At 40.1% G+C, this 19,451-nt stretch overlaps 1 protein-coding gene and 1 long non-coding RNA gene across 4 annotated transcripts in view; one reads left to right on the forward strand and one right to left on the reverse strand.

Moving 5' to 3' along the window:
• Positions 1–18,631, forward strand: part of RSPH14 (radial spoke head 14 homolog) — a 67,201-nt gene extending 48,570 nt beyond the window's left edge. Inside the window, exons 5-8 of one of the 2 annotated variants that reach the window (XM_085075998.1) lie at positions 12,659–12,884; positions 14,239–14,375; positions 15,374–15,670; positions 15,784–18,631. In XM_085075998.1, the coding sequence (XP_084932124.1) occupies positions 12,659–12,884; positions 14,239–14,375; positions 15,374–15,633 (623 nt within the window). In that variant the 3' untranslated portion in view covers positions 15,634–15,670; positions 15,784–18,631. Of the gene's footprint in view, positions 1–12,658; positions 12,885–14,238; positions 14,376–15,373; positions 15,704–15,783 lie in introns of those variants that run through there. The other variant, XM_085075997.1, reaches the window with a different exon arrangement.
• Positions 1,334–18,732, reverse strand: LOC146430364 (uncharacterized). Of its 2 annotated transcripts, XR_014855346.1 has the most exons (6): positions 18,630–18,732; positions 5,458–5,550; positions 5,199–5,304; positions 4,907–4,996; positions 1,977–2,097; positions 1,334–1,610 (listed from the first exon to the last, which is right to left on the reverse strand). It is a non-coding gene; the product is annotated as an uncharacterized LOC146430364 (long non-coding RNA). The 2 variants fall into 2 exon arrangements; XR_014855347.1 differs by lacking the exons at positions 1,334–1,610; positions 1,977–2,097 and adding an exon at positions 3,987–4,158.
• Between the last annotated feature and the right edge of the window lie 719 nt (positions 18,733–19,451).

Below are 19,451 nucleotides of genomic sequence, written 5' to 3' on the forward strand. Positions count from 1 at the left end.
ACTGCATCCGCGCCCGGGGCCGCTCCGCGGGTCCATGTTCGCTGCAGCACGGCACTTCCCGGCTCTGGCAGCAGCAGAGTTTTATGATTGATTTCACAATGCGTGTTCTAGGGGGAACGAGTCACATACATGTTGGAAGGATGCGGTCAAGGGTGAAGGCAGAAAAAACAGTTTCTTTAGTTACACGAAATTTATCTACTGTTTGCTTTCCACTTCTGCCGTCACTCAGTTGCACTCAGTACTGGGCATATGTTTTTCTTCTGCTTTTCCCTTTCTGCCTCTTGCGTTTGTGTATGTGTGATTTACTACAGCTTCTTTAAATTAACGATGGTTATAATTTTCTTTTTATCTCATTAATGGATTTACCCAATCTAGATTTTACATTTTTCCTAGTGTCTTTTTCCTTTTGGCTACAATACTAGTTGCATTGTTGAATCTGCAGCCCTGATCAAATAGCTGATTTCTCCCTACACTGCTAATTTTATAAGCTTGATTTTTTACTGATACACTTCTGCTGGAGGTAGCAACAGAGACTCAAACACACAGATGGGATACAGGCATTTTTTCCCACAATAAGACTAACATAATACAAAGCAGAAAGCATCTGATTCCTGTAAATGATATCACTTCCAGCAGTGATATTATCAGCAGAGCTGTAGCATTGATGAATTATAATAATGAAATACTTCCATGTAAAAATAAGTATACCATGTGGAAGAAATTTTCCTATAGTAAGGAATCTTCGATATTGTTCAAATTAGAAGATTTTGCCAGTACATCTAGACTTGCAAATTTATTCTAGTAAACTCCTAGCATTTAGAAAAGAAACATCATATACATAACTTTCATTGTTCTCCCAGCAAAATAATAATATTCAAAACATAAATTTGGCCTATTTTAATGAAAATATCTCTACAGTCTTATTTTGAAATTTTAGCTTTCAATATACATGCACAGACATCTCAGTGCATTTATAAGATCAGATAGTAGTCAATTAAAAACTTTTAAGTGTTTTGTTTTTCAGATACTCTTTACTTGCAAGTGCATAAATCCCTGATATAGTTATGTTGGCAAGGGAATAGAATAAAAAAATGTATCTGTGGTAACTGAGTAGTCTAGATAATAGGATAAAAGAACAATAACAAGGTGTACAGGTTTAATCTGCAATTCCATAAAGAACAAGTAGTTACTATAGAAACTGTCACATTACATGTATCTTTAGTATAGTACTTGATATGTGAGAAAAGGCATCCTCCATACACTAACCAACTGTGGCAGAAATAAAAGCACCAACCACCATCATCCTGGCCAGGAAGATCATCGTTTGCACACTGTCTACAAAGAGAGCACTTTTAGGCATTTTCCCTTGCTATAACTAAACACCTGCTTCCCTCCAGCTTTGAGGGAGGCACCAGGCTGTAGATCAAATGTTGGCAGCGAAGGAATTACAAACATGCAGTACCTGAGTAATGGGACAGGTCAGAAAAGTTTAGAGGCTATTATTTCAACACCACCATATGGGAGCTTGCAGTTGATTAATGGCAGAGTTAAAAACCAACTTATCCGAAAAATGCAGCAGCAGATATGTCTAAGTTTTCTTCAGTCTTGTCCTGCATCCAGAAATTCTCAATTAGGGCCTTTCAGCATGTATTGATTGCATTACATGTAGCTAAGCTCCCACAGGAATTTAAGGAGAAATATGTCTCCAAATAGCATAGACAGGTGATTAAATGCCAAAATCAAACAGCACAGAAATGCAGGTCCTTAGCTCAGGACTCTGAATGTTGTGCTTTGCATACAGATAGACTGAAAACACAGAAGTAACTATTGAAAGTGAATAGTTTGTGTGGAAATATAAAGAGTCATTTTAGGGACCTGGCTGATCTGGCTGGATTTCAGTTCCCTCTTCCACATCAGGGAGCTCACCATTTTCCCCCTACCACAGCAGGCTTGAATTTGAAGGGGGCAGCATTTACCTGTTGAGGTGCAGCATCCAAGGTGCAGCTTCCTGGGCCCGTTGGCTGCACAAGTTTCACTCAACTTGCCAGTGCTGTTCATGAACCGAAAGCCAAATCCTTGCCTGTTTACTGCTGCTTTCTGTGTGGGATCAATCAAAATAGATGCATTCATACATGTATATTTTGAAGACAATAGTGCTAAAACAGAAATGTGCTCTTAAGTGAAAAATCCCGTAGGGATTCTTCTAATCAATTACCCTTTATTATACCATGACAACATCAAAATATTTATATGCACACATGCAATGTTCATTGTGAATGTACATCTCCAAATGATAGAGGGTAAATTGAGAGGCCACATCTGGTCTGTAATAAAAACATAATAAAAGACATTTTGTATTTCATTCAATCTTCTACCAAACACCCTCTTTTTAACCAGCAATTGTAGATCTGGGTTAGATATTTATAGACAGGTCTGTGATTCTCTCAGCATGAAGAACTGAACAGAACATTTAAAGGAGAATAAAAAGGCTGTATTTTTATTTTTAACCATTTTTTGCACGTGGAAGAGTTTAAAATAGCATCATGTACAGATGATTTGGATCTGATATTTATATCTATCTGATATATTGTTGCTTTGTATCAGTGACTGTGAGATGGTAGGGAAAAAATCATGAATGCACCTTCTATCAGGTGGTATCAGCCTGACCTCATTTGGCTTTATCGTTTAGGAGAAACATTCGCTTTCTACCAGGATTTCACGCTTTTATCTTCTTCTCTCACCCTTCAGGTAACTGAGGGTTTTGCCTAATATCAACAGTTTACTCCTCCTATGAGAGAAAATAATGAGAGACATTTGAGAATGTGAACCCAGACAATGCATTACATCTAATATCACAGTCAACTAAAAAACGATTCCTTTAAAAAGAAAAGAACAACCAAACCCTACAAATGTTGAATGCTTCACATACCTTCCTTCACACTTCTGTTATACCTGTTGTGTTTGCAGCTCAGTCATTGTTTCAGCTGCTGAATCAGCAGTTGCCACTGAAGCCAAGTTTAGAAAAACAAACATTAAATCCAGCAGCTGGAGGAGAGCTGCTCTCCTGGAGCCCTGGAAGATACACTGGCTTTCCTATGCAGGTGACTTTACACAGCAGTCCTTGCTTATCCCAAGCTTTGTGATGAATTCATGGGCCACTGTTCCTTCAGATCCTCCATGGGAAGAAAGCTACAGAGATACTGAGAAATAAGATAAAGGAACATAGTTCTTTGTAAGGAGCCTTTCCTTCAAGGCTGCATTATTATGTTGTTGGTTTTTTTAAAGGCAAATGAAAGTATTCTTTGTTCATTTCTCATGATTAAGGGCAAGGGAAGGGGGAAAAAACCAAAACAAAACCCCTCAAACTTTAATCCAATTTGGAGATCACTTAGTAAAGTATACAACAAAGGATCTGTGAAGGCTGAACAGACAAATTCACTTGGGATCAAAATACAGAGATCTTTGGGAATTATACTCAGGAGATGCAATTAAAGAGTACCAGGAATTTTTTGAAACTAAAGCTTTTAAACCAAATGGTACTACCTTCAGCTCTCCTGTTAAAGGGGTCTGAGCAACAGGTTGCTGGTTATTCTTAGGGTAACCTTTTACCTACTGCAGTCTTCCCAGTCAGGGCTTTTCCACTTTGTAAGAATTATTAATATTCACTGAAGAGTAGCTTGAAAATAGGACTCTCCCATGTGAGGATACAGGTAGGCATTTAGTGTTCTTTTAAAATTTTTGTAATAACCAAGAAACAGAAAGAAGAAATGTATTGATTTCAAATATGGGTAGTTTTGCCACTGATGTTCTTACCAGCTGAAGAAGTATCAAATTGGGATCTCAAAAGGATTATATATATTTCAATAGATACTTGGAAAAAACTGTATAATTGGGCTTAACATTTTCTTGTATCCTTTAAGCATGATAATTCTACTTCATATAGGGACCACAAGATATAACTACAATTTCATCCGGCACCATTATTTGTCTGTTCTATAACCTCCTTGTGTCTGATTAACAGAAATTACTTGGTAGTTAATAAACAAGAAAAAGACTGACAATTTTGCTTGAGGACACAAAGGCAATTCTGGGAAGCTATGGAAGAGCTGGGGACATCCAGGTAGCTTTACTATGAGGACTTCAGATGCCAGTCCAGTTCTGTAAAAATTTGGAATATGGCAATCAGGGCTAAGTATTTGGTTTAGACAATTGTCCACTTATTCCACATCATGCCCACCGGTGGTTTTGCATCCACATAAATTCTAAAAGTTTCCCATCTCTCTACCAACCCATTTATGAAGTACAAAGCAGATACACAAAGTGTATTCTCTGTTTCTGTTTAACAGTGTTTTGAATCCTTGGTATATAATGTTCTTATAGATAAGCACATAAGTAGTATTGTTGAAGTGCCTGTGCTTAATCTGGCATATTTACAGAAGCTAGACCTAATATTTAGTCCAGGTTAGGTAACAGGTTCATTTTGCTGTTGTGTCCAACATTTACTGGGGAGGTACTTCAAAATACAAATCATCCTCAAAGCAGCCCACACCTCGGCAGGCTTGTATTCAGTTAAGATTTTGGAATTTTTTACTGCTTGAAACAAAATATAGGCTAAAAGGCACTGGAAAGTTCTATTGTAGAACCTCAGTCAGAACAGAATGCAATTTTCATTGAGCAGCAGAAAGCAGTTTTCCTTATGAACATGGCTTCCCATGGAAAATACAGAATCTGCAAAGTAGCAGGTCTGAGTGGAAAGGGGAGGCTCAGTCTGCCTTTTCCACACAGCTCCACTCACGTCGTGCAGCCATCTGGGCCTGTGGCTCTAATCAAGATGTGTTTTTTCTACTCTCATTTCAAACAAAATTGCCAAGCCAGAGCATCTGAAGCAGAAAAGGATTTCACCCACCTGTAGTACTGTATTCTTCTTTTCCAGGAGGTTTTATCAGTTCTCACCAGTCAATTGTACTTGTCTTGGCACCAGTGGAAGCAGTGTGAACTGTAGGATAAAATTGCCTTATTGCAGCTTTGCCAGCATGCCTGACCAGCAAATATAAGCAGTGCATTTGTCAACACTACAATTTCTCCATTTTCTTCTTTGAAATTTCTATCATGTCATTTTTTAAACTAGCAAAAATTAAAATTAAATAAAATCTCCCACCCTTCTAACAATGGAGAAAATATAAAAAATAAGTGCTTACACAATGAAACTGAATTCATGTTCCCATTAATTTCCTCCTGTTGTCTTCTACCACTGTTTGCTGTCTTTCAGTCTGTTCAGTTTTCAGTCTCTGCAATGATTCATATCTCCAAAGCAAGTTTATGTTAATTTTCAGGACAAAATTCTTCAGAATCTGGCACATAATTAGTTCTAGATATTTGGTTGCTTTAAGCCTCTCATTTTTAATGTTTGACAATAGTATAATCAAATCTCTATAGGAAACTTTCTCATTCATATACCTCTGTTTCTGATGGATTGCCACTCTGTTGCACTCTGGAAGTTCAGAGAACACCTTCACCCTCTTAATGACATATTTCTCCTAAGGAACAAAACTGAAAAAAATGCTTTTTAATGCCTGAGCACATATGGAGTTAATTCAGTAGTTACAGAAATTGAGCCTTATGGATAACCAAGATGTTATAATGGCCACTTGACTATGTAATGCCATTTTGTAATACAGAATTCCAGTTGCACAGGTATAATTTCCAGATAGAAAAATTTAAGATAGTTTTGGCCCTCTGCCCCAAAAGAGGAAAGATTTATTTTTCTTTCAGTCTATTTTCTCAGCAGAAGCTCTGAAACCTTGCAACTCTGCATTTCTCTCACATTAGGGGTTTGTAAAGCAATTGGACTTAAAAGTTTAAAACTCTTTTTATTAGGGTAAAACACTGTAAAATGGCTCTGAATGGTTTCTCAGCTGTTCAAATGACTTACTTTAAACAAGTGTTTGCCTCCCTCCTTCCCATCCACTCCTTTCACCCCAGCCAGCCAGTCAGTCATCTCTGTAGGAAATGAGCTCTCACACATCTTTACAAACCTCTGTGACAAGGCAGACCTTTCTCCACAGGAATCTCTAAAAATTGCTACAATGTAAGTAATAATCATATGAATGTTTGTCAAACTGATAATGTCATGTTCACCTTACAGTATCAATTTTTCTGTGACTGAAACTTGCTACAGGAACTGTTAACACTTGATGTACATGCTTGGTATAAAGTACAAAATCCAAAATCTAAGTCAGTGTGTGTGCCAGTCCAGGTTCTCTTCTGAGTATTTTCTGTCAGGCACAGTAAATTCACTGCCGTCTGTTAATGCTGTATGTCACAATGGGAACTTGTGGAAGCTGAAATTCAACAGTCTCTTATGGCTAAAAGCTGCACTGGTCCTTCTCAGTTTCATCTCAGAACAACACATGTCCATTACTGACCAGCAGAAAAAAGGACAAATTTTGACTTGGAAAACATGAAATGGGGTAGCCTCAGTGGTTGAGGCTCATCTTTTTGGGAATAATTATCTTAAGACTTTAATTTTCTCTACAGTTATTGATCTGAGGACTTTGGCACAAGTAGTGCCTATGTCAGATTGTTTTCCTTCCTTCGTGTATTTTGGCAAAGGCTTCCCTGTAGAGGAAATTAATAAATTTCAGGATGACATTTCCTTCTTCATCTAAAAGAACAAGAAAAAAAACCCTCTGGTTGAACTTTTTTAATAAATCTTTTTCTTTGATTTTTATGATTTTTAAAAAATATTTTCATAATAAAGATACTTTGTCAGAGAAATAAAATCCAAACAATTTTTTTGCTTTCTTGTATAGGATACTGAGTCAGTACACTTTTAGTGAAAGAAGGAAAAGTTGCTTTCATTTTGGAGACCACCATCAGATTCCATATGAATGACCAGCAATCCACAGCTCTGGGATTATGCACTATTACAACAAAGAGCATCTTTCATTATTTCCGCCATTGTGTTTTGGGGGATTTCATACTGAAGGATCTGACATTGCCATCAGTCAGAATGAGGGGACTTGTCTTGATCTTGGACTGTAGATAATTCTGGTACAAAAACAGAATCCAGGATTTATTTCTCATTTTGGAAACTGTTTCTTTGTGAAACACAAGTCTATTCCGTCTAATTCATCCCCAGGGTTTTTTGAGATGTTGGGATAAAATACATTCTGTAGATTGAAATTTTTTAATTCTTTAGATATTATTCCTCATTTCAGAGTCCGTGAATTATTTAAATAGCTAAACCTACTCCTTTCAAGCAGGTGATCACAAGCAGTCCTTATTACTACCAAAATGACAATTTAAAAAAAATTATCTGTTTCTTGGATTTCTAAATAAGCTAATGCAGATATATTACATGTCGTTCCTATGTTAATTTCTTCAGTGGTGCTTTGAATTGCACACACTCTAAAGCAAAGTTTCTAAAAACAAAAACAAGGTATGTAGGAATCGCCTTCATTCTTTACTGAGGATTAGGAACCTCTTGTTTACCAGACCAATCTTTCCTGTTCCTTGTTAATGCGGGAAACATTTTGGATTTTTAAAGCATCCCCAAAGGCAACTGCAGGGTTCCTGCAGGGTACTGCTGACTTTTTTATATTTTTGTAAGCTTAATTTCTGTCATGTCTTTCCATCAGACAGCATCCCAAAATCCTGAGTATTGGAAAAATTCTCAGTGGCTCCAAAATCAGATCTCATAATGCTTTTATGAAGGTTATAAAGTTTTATAAAGCTTTTGTATTTTTAATGAGGATCTGACAGACACTATTGTTGAGGTTGTGATTTTATACCTGATAAATCCCTAGGGCTCTCATAAGATAAATGCATCCAGCCAATGCTCACATTTGAAATGGTTTGATACAGAATTGTTTACTATTTCTAGTCTGATCCAATCTCTGCAGTGTTTTACTCAGTTCTCTTAATATCCCGGTAGCTCTTCAGTTCATGTAAACACAGACTTCCCACCCCTCAGTCCTTTCAGATAAGAGACACCCTCTGTCTCTAGGCATAAGCATCCTTTGGGACACTACTGTTTGTTCCTGTTAAATTGTCATGGAAAGACAGAGGACTATTCTTGCAAAGAAGAGGAAAATATTCTGATTTTCAAAGATGTCAACAGAATTCTCCTCTTCAGGTAGAAGGCTTGGTGAGGCTGATGGGGTATAGACAGGTAAGATGTGGTTCATTTAATGTGGTGTGCCTCCTTCTCCAAACTCACCAGAAAGTTCAGCCCAGTTTTATAGTATTTATAGTATTATATTTAATCTCCTCCCTGACACAGCCATAATGCTGGAAGCACTGAGAATCAAAATGCTGAATCTTAACATTAAATTAGCTACTACAGGGTTCTCAAACTGTGCTCTTGTGACAGGTGACTCAGAGATCTTCCCAGAATAAATTAACTTTTTTTTCCATTTAAACAGTAGTGAGCAAGGAGTCATTAAGGAAGGTGTGCAGAGGCAGCATCTCCTGCACTCATCTTGTCACTCAAAAGATCACTCCTGTTGCAAAGGAAACATCACCTGAGCACTGTGTTTGCCAATGTCTGTGATATATGGTGGCACTCACAAGGTTAATAAACCCTTTATTCCATATAAAATGTTAATAAACTATTGCAGGGTGAGCAGGAGAGCTGCTGGTCTAGGAGTTTTGTCAGGATCATTTGGCTCCTCCGTCAGTGAGCTCCCACCAGGGCTGCCACAGCAGGGTGTGATGCCATGCAGCAGTTTCCCTTCCCTTGGTGTCTGGTTTTGCTTTGCTTTTCCTGGTGTGCCTCTTCCTAAGCACAAATGCCTTTACTGGGAATTTCAAATAGTTGTGTGACCATCACAGGGAGACATCCAAGGTGCCAAAAAAGATTCATATTCTACAGAACCTGTGTTTCCATATTATTTTTCTATGTTCTATTACACCAATCATCACTTTGTGGCCATGCATGAGGCACATGCTTCAGACCAAAACAAACATTTTGAGTTGAAAACCAGCATTTTTAAGGAAAAGGATTTGTAATGTGATTTAAATGATTTATGTAATTGAAAACCAAAACAAAACACCACTGTTATGTACTATAAATGACTCCTTTGTCTTCTCCAAAATTTAACTTGTTTACATGCCCTGCAGCCATACTGAGAGAACAGAATAAATGGCAATTCCTCTTTGGGCCTATTTGAAAAAAAAATCAGGAAAGGGAGGATGAGAGTGGCCAGAGGGTTATGAGAAGGAAGAGATGAGCGCTCAGATAAAAAGCAGCCCAAGGGAAGATTACAAGTTCTCAGAAAAACAGATCAATAATGACGTTAACTATGCAGCTGCAAATGCAACTATTTGCATTTTGAAAACATTTCCCCCAACTACTTCACTAGGCCCAGGGTATCTAGAACACTCTCTGCAATACATAAATCCCCTTTGAAAAGGCAGTGTTTTAATGAAAAAGTCGATATCCTGAGGATGCCACTGTATTTTTCAGTATAGAACTACTCAAAGCCCCAGCTTACCTTCCCCTCCTATTGCTCACTAAGATTCGAGGATCTGAGACTGTTCTAATTTGCAAGTGACTCCCCAACAACTTGCCACTGATTTTGCCTCCTCCCTTTTCCCTCCCTAGACCTTTCACCCTGTGGTTCCCCTGGGAAAACCATGACGAATTTCCACGTGGAAATTTCAGTCTCAGTGTTAGGTAGTCTCTTTTTGTTGTTGTTGATGGCCTTTCCTCTCCACCCTCTTTCTCTTCACCACATTGAGACTTTTGACAAGGTCAAACAATTCATCTTTGTTTCTATATTTATATCTGGGAAGCTCCCTCTAGTAGCACGACAGCATTTCAGCTCAGACAGCTTGACAAAAACAATGGACAAGAAAGCTCCTGGTACAGCAACCTGGCCTGCTTAAACATAATGAATTTTTTTTTAAATTAGAGCATCCCAAGCGTTAAGACAAAATAAGCACCTGTAGACCAGAATAAATACTTCTTAATGGCTGCACAAAATCAAAGCTGTTCTAGACAACACTGTACATTATCTCAGCAGCTTATGGACACAAAGTGCCTTTGTTGTGTTTCACACTCAGGATTGCAGTGCAGCAGTAAAGGCCATCACCAAAGTAGACATGAAGTGTGAATGCAATGAATGAGGGATGACTGGGGCAAAGAAAGTCAATAAACATTAACTAGAAGGAATAAAGCCAAGGGCCAGTGAAAGCAGCTCTGGCTGGGTGAATATATTGGTGAATATATTAACAACTATTGAAACATGTGGACACAAAGAAGTGAAACCTGAACACTGATCGTATTTCTTGGCTGTATGATGATAAAGTGATCAAGAGAATTGAGAGAATTTAGCAAGGAAATCCTGAAAAGGAGGGAATTGCAAGAAAGTAAAAACAAAAATTAAGATGACTGATTAAAAAAATTGCTATTAAGTATTTGAAAGCAAGTACAAAGAATAGGAAAGAAAAAAGTACATCTCCCAACACGAGGGAGGTAGAGGGAATGCTACTGCAGCAGTTGTTACAGACAGATGGAAAGTTGAGTTAAATCAAACAGTGGTTTCTCTGGGCTCAAGCTATTGTGTCTGCTCTGTGCAACAAGGGTTTGCTTATGGAACAGTGCTGATGGTGTCCCACTGTCCCAAGGAGCACTGGGATCCGTTGAGTTAAAGCTACATGCAGGTGCTTGTGACAGGCAGTGTGACCTTAAGTCTTCACCTCCAATTCACTACTCTTCCTCTGAAACTGTACCTCCCAAATTGGGATTTTATACTGATTTCCACAGCAACCCAGAATTTAGATGGGCACATGGTGACTGTGACCAGTCTGGGGATCCCAATTTCATGCACTCAGGCCATGGAGTTTCTTTTCATGAAAAATAAAGTTGTCTTTGAAACATCTTGACTTTCACAAGCCATTTCAAAAGATGGTTGGGAGGTGTGGCTAAAGGAATTCTGGATGTGATTTACAGTCATCTGAGACTGCTTTAATCTGTTTCCTTGGGAGCAGTTCACTAGTGGGTTCCTTACTGCCTGGCATTCCATAAGGTGTGGAGAATTCCCAGACGTATTCCTACTGTTGTCCAACCTTCCAAAACCTTTCTTTCAATACCTGTAACCTACAATCCAAACCCCAGCAATGCTTGTCAAGAGGGCTGATGCTGGTGATGGAGGAGCTGGGCCTCCTTCTCAGCATCCCTCCAACAGAGTCCTTTGCCAGAGCAATAGTGTAGGTGTCCTTTATCACATCCTTCTGTAGGAACAGTATAAATGGGCTGGAGTTGTTCTTTGACAAATATCTTTTGTTCCTCCAGGGAACAATATAGGGTTGGTTGGGTTTTTTCCACTGTGAAACTCCAACTTCCCCATGCAGTGACACACAGAGCCACAGCTTCAAAGAACATTATTTCACTTTCCTTTCCTGCTTTGCCTTTCTGGCACAAGGAGAAATCCTTGTTTGTAAAAAGTTGTTAGCTTTCAAAGTGTATTGCCTGAAACTGGTTTCCCTTATTTATTTGAATTCTCATAGAAACTGACCTCCAAACATAGTAGAGATAGTAAAGCTGTACTAGTAGCACCCCCAAGGCATTTCTTTGCTTTGGCATCATAATGTGGGTCCTAATAAGTCAGTAACATAAGAAGTTATTCAATGTTAGCAAAACCTCAGAAATATGTACAACAGAATAATCTCTATAATAGAATCATGTTTTTCACCCAATTATCAAACTGAGGGATTTCTCCTATGCACTACCAAGGGTCATTAAAATCTCTTTCCCACTTGTCTCTATGGTGGAGATTCATTTGAAATTACCTTGATGGCTCTTATCCACAAAACTTCCTTATCTAACCATATATGAATCACTTTGAAAGGAGCCACATTTCTCTTAGCAACCAAAGAATCAGTCTTAGCAACAAGACAGCTGGAGAATCTTGTTTTCACATAGTTACTCGTGGACAGTACGTTCTGCTTTCCTCTGGCATTGCTGTTGCAGTGTTGACTTAGTAAATGGTAAGAAATGGTACAAATCAGACTCTTGCTCATAGCAAAGACATCACTTGCAGGGCAAATGATGATCTCTCTGCCTCTGATGTTATATTTTAGGAACCAGTGCAAAAGTACTGACTGCTGGAAAGTTCAGAATTTAAATTTTTGCCATGATAGAACTACTACAAAGAAATGTGTGAGGAAGCTGACAGTTCCCAAAATCTTGACTTCCTCCCCCCAGAAACCACAGTGGAGAATCAAAGAATGAGCTCTAAAGGCTCACATCTCTACCTCTGTTAGCATCTGTTCATGTTAAGAACCGTTAGAAAGGCTGGATAGAAAGTGACTTTGTAATGTGTGCACATTTCCTGTATTTTCTTTGCAAGGATAATTTTGGGATAAATATTATAGTGGGAGAAACTGGGAATATCAGAGCAATTGTCATGTTGGTTATTACCTGGTCGTGATTTCTTTACAGGAGTGTTGGAGATGCTTCCTGAGGAAGCAATGCTAAGATGACATTCATAAACAGGGCAGTGTTGGAGTAGTTTCCATCTCACGATCCCACTTCTGTGCACGGAAATGAGTTCCCACATGTACTTTGATCCTCTGAAGAAATTCTATGTGCAGGTAGCAATAGTAACTGCACTCAGCCCCCTGCCCATGTTCCTACCCTGTCTCCTCTCAGGGGCTGGTGGTGTCCTGCGGGCTGGTTTGATTCCCCCACTTGTCCTGAAGCTGAAGACGGAGTTGGATGAGATCCAGGAGCTAATCCTTGAAACACTCTCCAACTGTCTCCGTGTGGAGGTGTCTGAAGCCCTGGCAGCTGGTGCTGTTACTGTCCTGAAGGAAAAGCTCTCACACCCATCCACAGCCATCAGGAGCAAAGCAGCCTGGGTCCTGTTAGAAATCAGGTAAACCACTCTAATGCTTAAGCCCAAGAAAGCACTAATTCCATGAGTAAATAAATGCCATTGATTTACAGCTGTGTTCCACTACACACTGAAGCTGCCACATTTCACATGTAAAGTACTATCAGCCTGAATGCACACATGGGTTAAAAAAAATGGGATGCATGGAACTCCAAAAATTCCTAACTGCTATAAATCACTGAAGAAAGCAGATGCTGATCAGTCATTCTTTCTCCTTCTGTTTGTTTTCAGTATTGGCAGTGGAATCAGGATTTTTTTTCCTGGTATAGCATTGCTAGGAAAAAATTCTTGCATGAAAAATCTTGTAGAAAGAGGATTCTGACCACTTTGGAGCTAGGGAGAAGCTCCCTTATGTTTTTGGAAAACTGCTCTCCCTCAGAAAATGAAAGCTCCTGGGAAACTTTCACTGTAATTGAAGACAGAAATAGTTTTCTGACACAGGCTGCTACATACGTCAGTGATGGATCAGAAAAAGCAATCTTTATATTAAATTTTTGTATCAGAAAATGGATGAAAGGAACAACTTAAGTCCACTGTCCTGCAATCAGAAAATACAATAAAAGTGTTCAACAGATGTCTAGTTTAAAAAGGTCTACAGATGATGTAGTTTACATATCAACTGGCACAAAACATTTCCTCATGTCCTATAATGAAGTGAGATCTTGGAGGAAAAGAGAGTATAATTAACATGAGTCATAGAAAGAAAGCAAAATGCAACTGAAATATGGACATCAGCTACATTCTAGGTCCCTGCAATAGCTGGGCCACATCGAATATTCTCCTCATTAAAGAGGCTGGAAAGAAAGAGAGAAAGTGACCTGAGAGAAGAATTAATATCAGCCCCCTGAGTTAACAGGTTTTAAAATCTTTATAGGCTTCACCAATCAGGTTTATAACTCCACTACAATTAGGACCAGCAACACCCTCAAACCTACATCCTGTTACATGCAGCTGCCAATCAGTGTCTAGTGTACCATGGAAAGCTTTTTAAAAATTCCATATATCATCTAAAAATAACCTAAAATATGGTGAAGCTCATCCACCCGGGTCAGTGTGGTATCCTCAGGACTGTATCAGCACGTAGGGTCAGTAGCCACCAGGCACAGCCGTGCCCTTGGGTGCCTCAGTGGCTGGGCGGCAGCACTGCCCTCTGCCTCGCAGCGGGAGGAGTCACCGCAGCGGCAGCACAGCCGGAGTGGGACAGCGCTGGTGGCACCGGGAGGGGACCTGCGGGCTCCACGCATGGGCAGAGGCCGAGGGGGCTGCACGGGCAGCAGGCACAGTTGCCTTACACAGTTGCAGGCACAGAAGCAGCTTAACCATCTTTTCTACACAGTTCTCATGCAGAGGGGAAAATTGCGGTGTGTAAAGAAGAGGTGATTCCTGTGCTGGTGCACCTGCTGAGAGACACACATCCTGAAGTTCAAGTCAGCGCAACAGGAGCACTGATGTTTGCTAATGTTACACCTCAGGGTGAGAGACAGAGGCAATTCTGCTGGGATACCTCCTGGAAATCCAATTCTAGGGCAACTCAGTAACAAAACATTTGCCCCACCACCCCGTACTCTCCCAGTCCTCAGTTTCTGACAGTGTTGATGCTCATCAAGAAACTCTAAGATTGGGGTATTTCTTTATAACTGTCTTGAGCAACTACTGTTGCTTCCTTACAGTGCCTGGGGGGGACAGGATATTTCACATTTCATTCCCCTGAAGTAGGTCAAGTTATTTATCTGCCTGACCTGCACCATTTCCCACCAGAGGGCTGCTCCAGAGGGGGAACATTTTCCATTCAAGTTCAGACCACACAGAGATCGAGGTACCTGTAGCTACGCTGAATCACCAGTGCTCAGCAGAGGAGTGCTGCTTTCTGGAAGCGTGCTGGGATTAGAGGCAGCTCCTCTCTCACAGCTGGGAGAGCAATGAATATTAATAAGGTGTGTAGCTCTCCCAAGTAACTTACATGACACTGAAAATACTAACTGCTAAACTTCCAGTGTGATGAATGAGTAATTAGACATAAAAAATTCTTAATAACAGCAGTTGTGTTCCAGTCCTCCTCTGCAAACCATCCTCAGGCTTCCAGAGACAGCTCAGGAGTGGATTTCGGTGTTTGAAGTGTCTTTAAAAATGAAAGACTTGAGGGTGTTCTTAAGGGCATCTAACACACCCCACTCCCCCCTCCAAAAATAGTTTACTCTACCATTTCATGCCTCTTGCATATTCTTAGATAATTTGTTGGAAATTAAATACTAATGAGCAAGGATAAAGTTAACTATGAAATATTTTTTTCCTTAAAAATAAACAGCTGGGAGCCAACCTTGATCTCCAAATGAAGAGCATGTTCTGCCTCTGGGCACTGCACCCCCAGGGCTGTTCAGAGCTGTAGTTGGACAGGGAGTGGAAAGTATCAGTCTAAAAGGATGTTGATTAGATGTCATAACACATTTCAAAGCCAGATTCTTTCCCTACAGGGAGATCCTCGGCCATGCGTGCTGGAGCCATTCCACCTTTACTGGAGCTGGTTGCTGAGGGAACCAGCAAAGCCCGTCTGAATGCAATCAAAACTCTCACCCTGCTGGCTGAGCTGCCAGAGGGCCGCGAGACACTGCTGGGTCACAGGGACACCTTTCAGCAGTGCCTGAATGATCCCAGCGAGGCCGTGCAAAGAGCTGCCGAGATCGCCATCACCGTCATCGAATGGAAACCCTTCTCCAGCCGGGATCTTTCCTAGAGATCTATTGCCCTCTGTTGTTGTCTGTCTGTAAAAGGTACACGATTACATGAGACCTTCAACACCAAAACCGGTGTTGTGTTCCTCACTGACTCTGGATCAGTTCCTCCTGAAAAGTTGTTTGCCAGCAGTTTCACATCTCTATTGCAGGTCATACACAGAATAATGGAGAAGAAGAAAAGTTGGGAAGTCTGGAGTTCTCCACTAGATGTCATTTCCTAAGTTACTGAGATTTTTCTATGATACAAGAAACCAACCCTTTTTGTTTTCTTCATAACATTCTCTACTTTCTTTTTTGAATACTCAGCCTATCAAACATTAATGAATAATTATATTAGAAAGAAAGGTTCATAATTAACCCCTCCAGCAGTCTTGTCTGTACTGACAAATTGATCTAACAGCAAGAATTTACATGACTTTTGCTGCCAACATTTTTTGAACATGGGATTAAGAGGGAAGTCAGAAAGCCTTTGCTAGGGTAGCCCTTGGCATAGCTAAGTTGGGACCAGACCCCAATGCCCCCAGTGGGAGAGAGTCTGGCCCCTATCTGGAATTGCTTATAATATGGAACAAAAGCACCTCGGCGTTTGAGCTGAAGGGCAGCGGAAGTGGTGGGAAGTTCAGTAGCATTTTATTCACTGTGAGTTCAAGGCTTGTCACTACAAACACATTGCAAATTTCTGTCTGCAGTTACAAGAGTGTAATTTAAGGGACATCAGCAGGAGGCCTGGGCAAAGAAATAACACAAATGAGCAGGACAAGCCTGGCCATTCTCAGCCACCAAGGAAGATGTGACAGAGCAGCTGACGCAGCTTCACAGCAAGTCCCATTTGTTTTCACTTGGGTTTTGTTCTCACGTGGAAGTTTTATGTCTGGAATTGTAGCTACAAAGAAGCTGCATCAGGTCTATAAAAGGGGTTATTTGTCAGGGCTGCTTTTCCATTCAAACCCACAGTTACACTGCAAACTGCATTACCCTTACACACAGTATAAACTCTTCCTGTAGGAGTGATTACAGTTAAAATGTTTCTCTTCCATAATGTAACCAAAGGGTGAATTTCCTCTCCTATAAAGATGTCATTTCAAAGTATTGAGTCAGTTGGATTCATTCCCTCCAGGCAGGATCTTGGTGGAACTCTGCCTTTTAAACACATAAGGCACTTGTATGTAATGCATATTGGTGCCAGAGTGCATCCAACTCAATAAGAGAAGCCAGGCAGCTTTAATAACATGCTAAAGGACTAGAGCAGCACAGTGTAGGGTCAGCTGCTCTTACACAACTGCTGCAGGAAAATCTGGTAACAATCATCATTTTAGCCCTGTTCCAACATTGTCACAGCTTTCTGCAATAATTCAGATATTGCCCTTCAGTGTGTTCCCAAAATAATTAGCTTGATCAGATGTAGAAATAAGATCATCCACACTGAGCAGATCATCCGCTGCTCTGAGTAGAAGAAATTCAGCTGACTTGGACGTTAAGTACTGCATTCCAAGTATCTGCCTGGTCAGTGCTTTAAAGACAATATAACCTGTCCCCAAAAAAGCCTCTACATGGATCAGTGTTCTCATCTTACACAGAGAGTACGGAAACAGAACAAAGCCTCAGGTGAACTCTGAGATATGGACATTAGTTGAGCCCTCCCATATCAGCTTTTGTCTCAGCAATTCTTTGGCACTGTAACACCTGACAACATGAAACCATCACACTCCAATCATGACAGGAATTCCCTTGGGCTGTATTGACCACATGCTGCCCATGCAAACACCAGAATTTAAAGTCTGTGTACAGAACAGCCACAAACCACTGTTAACTGAGGTTTTCTACTTACAAAGCTGCGTTATTGACAAAAAGGCTGCAACTATAATAATCAAAATGCTCTACCAAGGGTTAATTCCCTGCTTTGGGATAAGAGACAAGAGTCCCTAATTCATGAGGCTGGGAATTAATTAGCACTGGAGGTATCAGTAATACAATTGGCTGGATCAAAAACCAGCTGATGAACACTTCTCATGGACTGAGTTAGCTTTCAGTCAAGAATACTCCATAATGAAGCTTACATGGACTTGATTACAAAAATGCTGAAGGTCTTTTTGAATTGCTTCATACACATTATAAATATTTAACATCTCAGGATCTGGCACCTCACACACTCTGATTAAGCTCATTGTTTCAAAGGAAATGCTGTGTGTACAGCACACCTCTGGTTTTAGCACTGTGCACTCCCCAATGCTCTATGCTTCAATGGTTTTAGCACCAATACAGATTCTTAACATCAATGAAAGCAATTTGCCTTTTTAGCTTGAAGCCAACCGTTATTAAGGCCCAGATATAATTAATGTGGTCATGAGTCAATACTGGAATTAATGCAGTTACACTCTACAGACTGAGTTTTCAAACCAGTTGCCCAACAGTCTTCAGCAACACCAGAAGACAAGACAGCTGCATCCATAGAAAACAAGACCTCCCCGTGGAGCCTTGTGGCAGAGCTCAGATTGAAGTTTTTCTATCAGTTTCCAGAAGGTTAAGAATGTTACGGCTCTTTGTTCTTGTAACTACACACTCATTTCGCCCATCCCCAAATACTTTCAGAAGGCCAAGGTTTGGAAACCATTCTGTCCTGATCTGGAAAATGGCAGCTTTTAATTCCATCTCTTCATGCTCCAAAGCAGGGAGTATATTTCTTCCCACCACTACATTTTCTATTAAAAAAAAATTTTAAGTCACATGGTGAGAGATTTGTCTAAGGACAAAACAGTCTGGGAAACTCAGATTTGGCTAATTACATTAAACCAGAAGGGCAGAGGCAGCTACACACAAAGCTAATATGCTCAAAGCACAGGACCTATTTTTGGCAAGACAAAATTTGCAATTTGAACAAAACTCATTTCAATAATTTGTTTTAGGATACTTTGCATATAAGCTACATTTTTAAAGTTATAGGCTCCAATACTGTAAACAAAAACACTGCACAGAGTGACAACAAACTCACACTTACCTCAGGCAGAAGCTCTTCCAGGTACCTTAAGAAAAGTAGGGGAGGTGCTGATCCAGGCAGGCACAGGTGCTCTGGCCTCAACTCTGCCAGGTGAGGAGAGGGTGGGCGCAGGATCTCAAGAGGAATTATTCTGTCTCACAGCTGCCCATGGTACATGACAAGATAGAATGTTCTTCAGGAGGCACAAAAAGGCCCCCTATTTTATTAATAATGACAATAACTTCAGGCACTGGTTATTGAAGTTATTCCACTTAAGGAAGGCCAGGGAGCAGGAGCTGAGGCCCCTGGCAATCCCAGCTGCTGATGGGGCTCCAATCACTATGATCAGCTGCACCTGAGGAATTCAGCCTTGTGCTGTGTCCTAATTCACCATGGCCAGACAGTCTGCTTAAAACCAAACCGTGGTGACTGCAGATTTATTCCACAGACCTTTCCTCCCCCAGCATTTCAGTGCATGAGGTTTTCAATAACAAAATAGGAATAAACCCGAATTCTGAGTTCTAAGAACACAGTGTTCTCATCATCATTAATGTCAAACATTTGTGAGATACTTGGATACACTTTTGTGGGTGATACAGAAAAACTAAAACATAAATGAACAGTGATAACTCTTTTTCAGGATTTTCCCTAAGAACTACGTAGTAATTCTTAAATGGAAGATTTTGTTTAGTGTGTGTTCTTTACAGAGCAGCATCACAATTAGCTGACAGTGCTACAAAGTGCATATATTTTATTCACTTAAAAAAAAATCTGTATATATAACTGAAGTCCATTAAAATAAGCTTTAACCCTGTATCTTATCTGACAGGATAAGCTAGGATG

The sequence above is a fragment of the Lichenostomus cassidix genome, chromosome 15 (genome assembly GCF_008360975.1).
Source record: "Lichenostomus cassidix isolate B80296 chromosome 15, HeHo_3.0, whole genome shotgun sequence".
NCBI lineage: Eukaryota > Metazoa > Chordata > Aves > Passeriformes > Meliphagidae > Lichenostomus > Lichenostomus cassidix.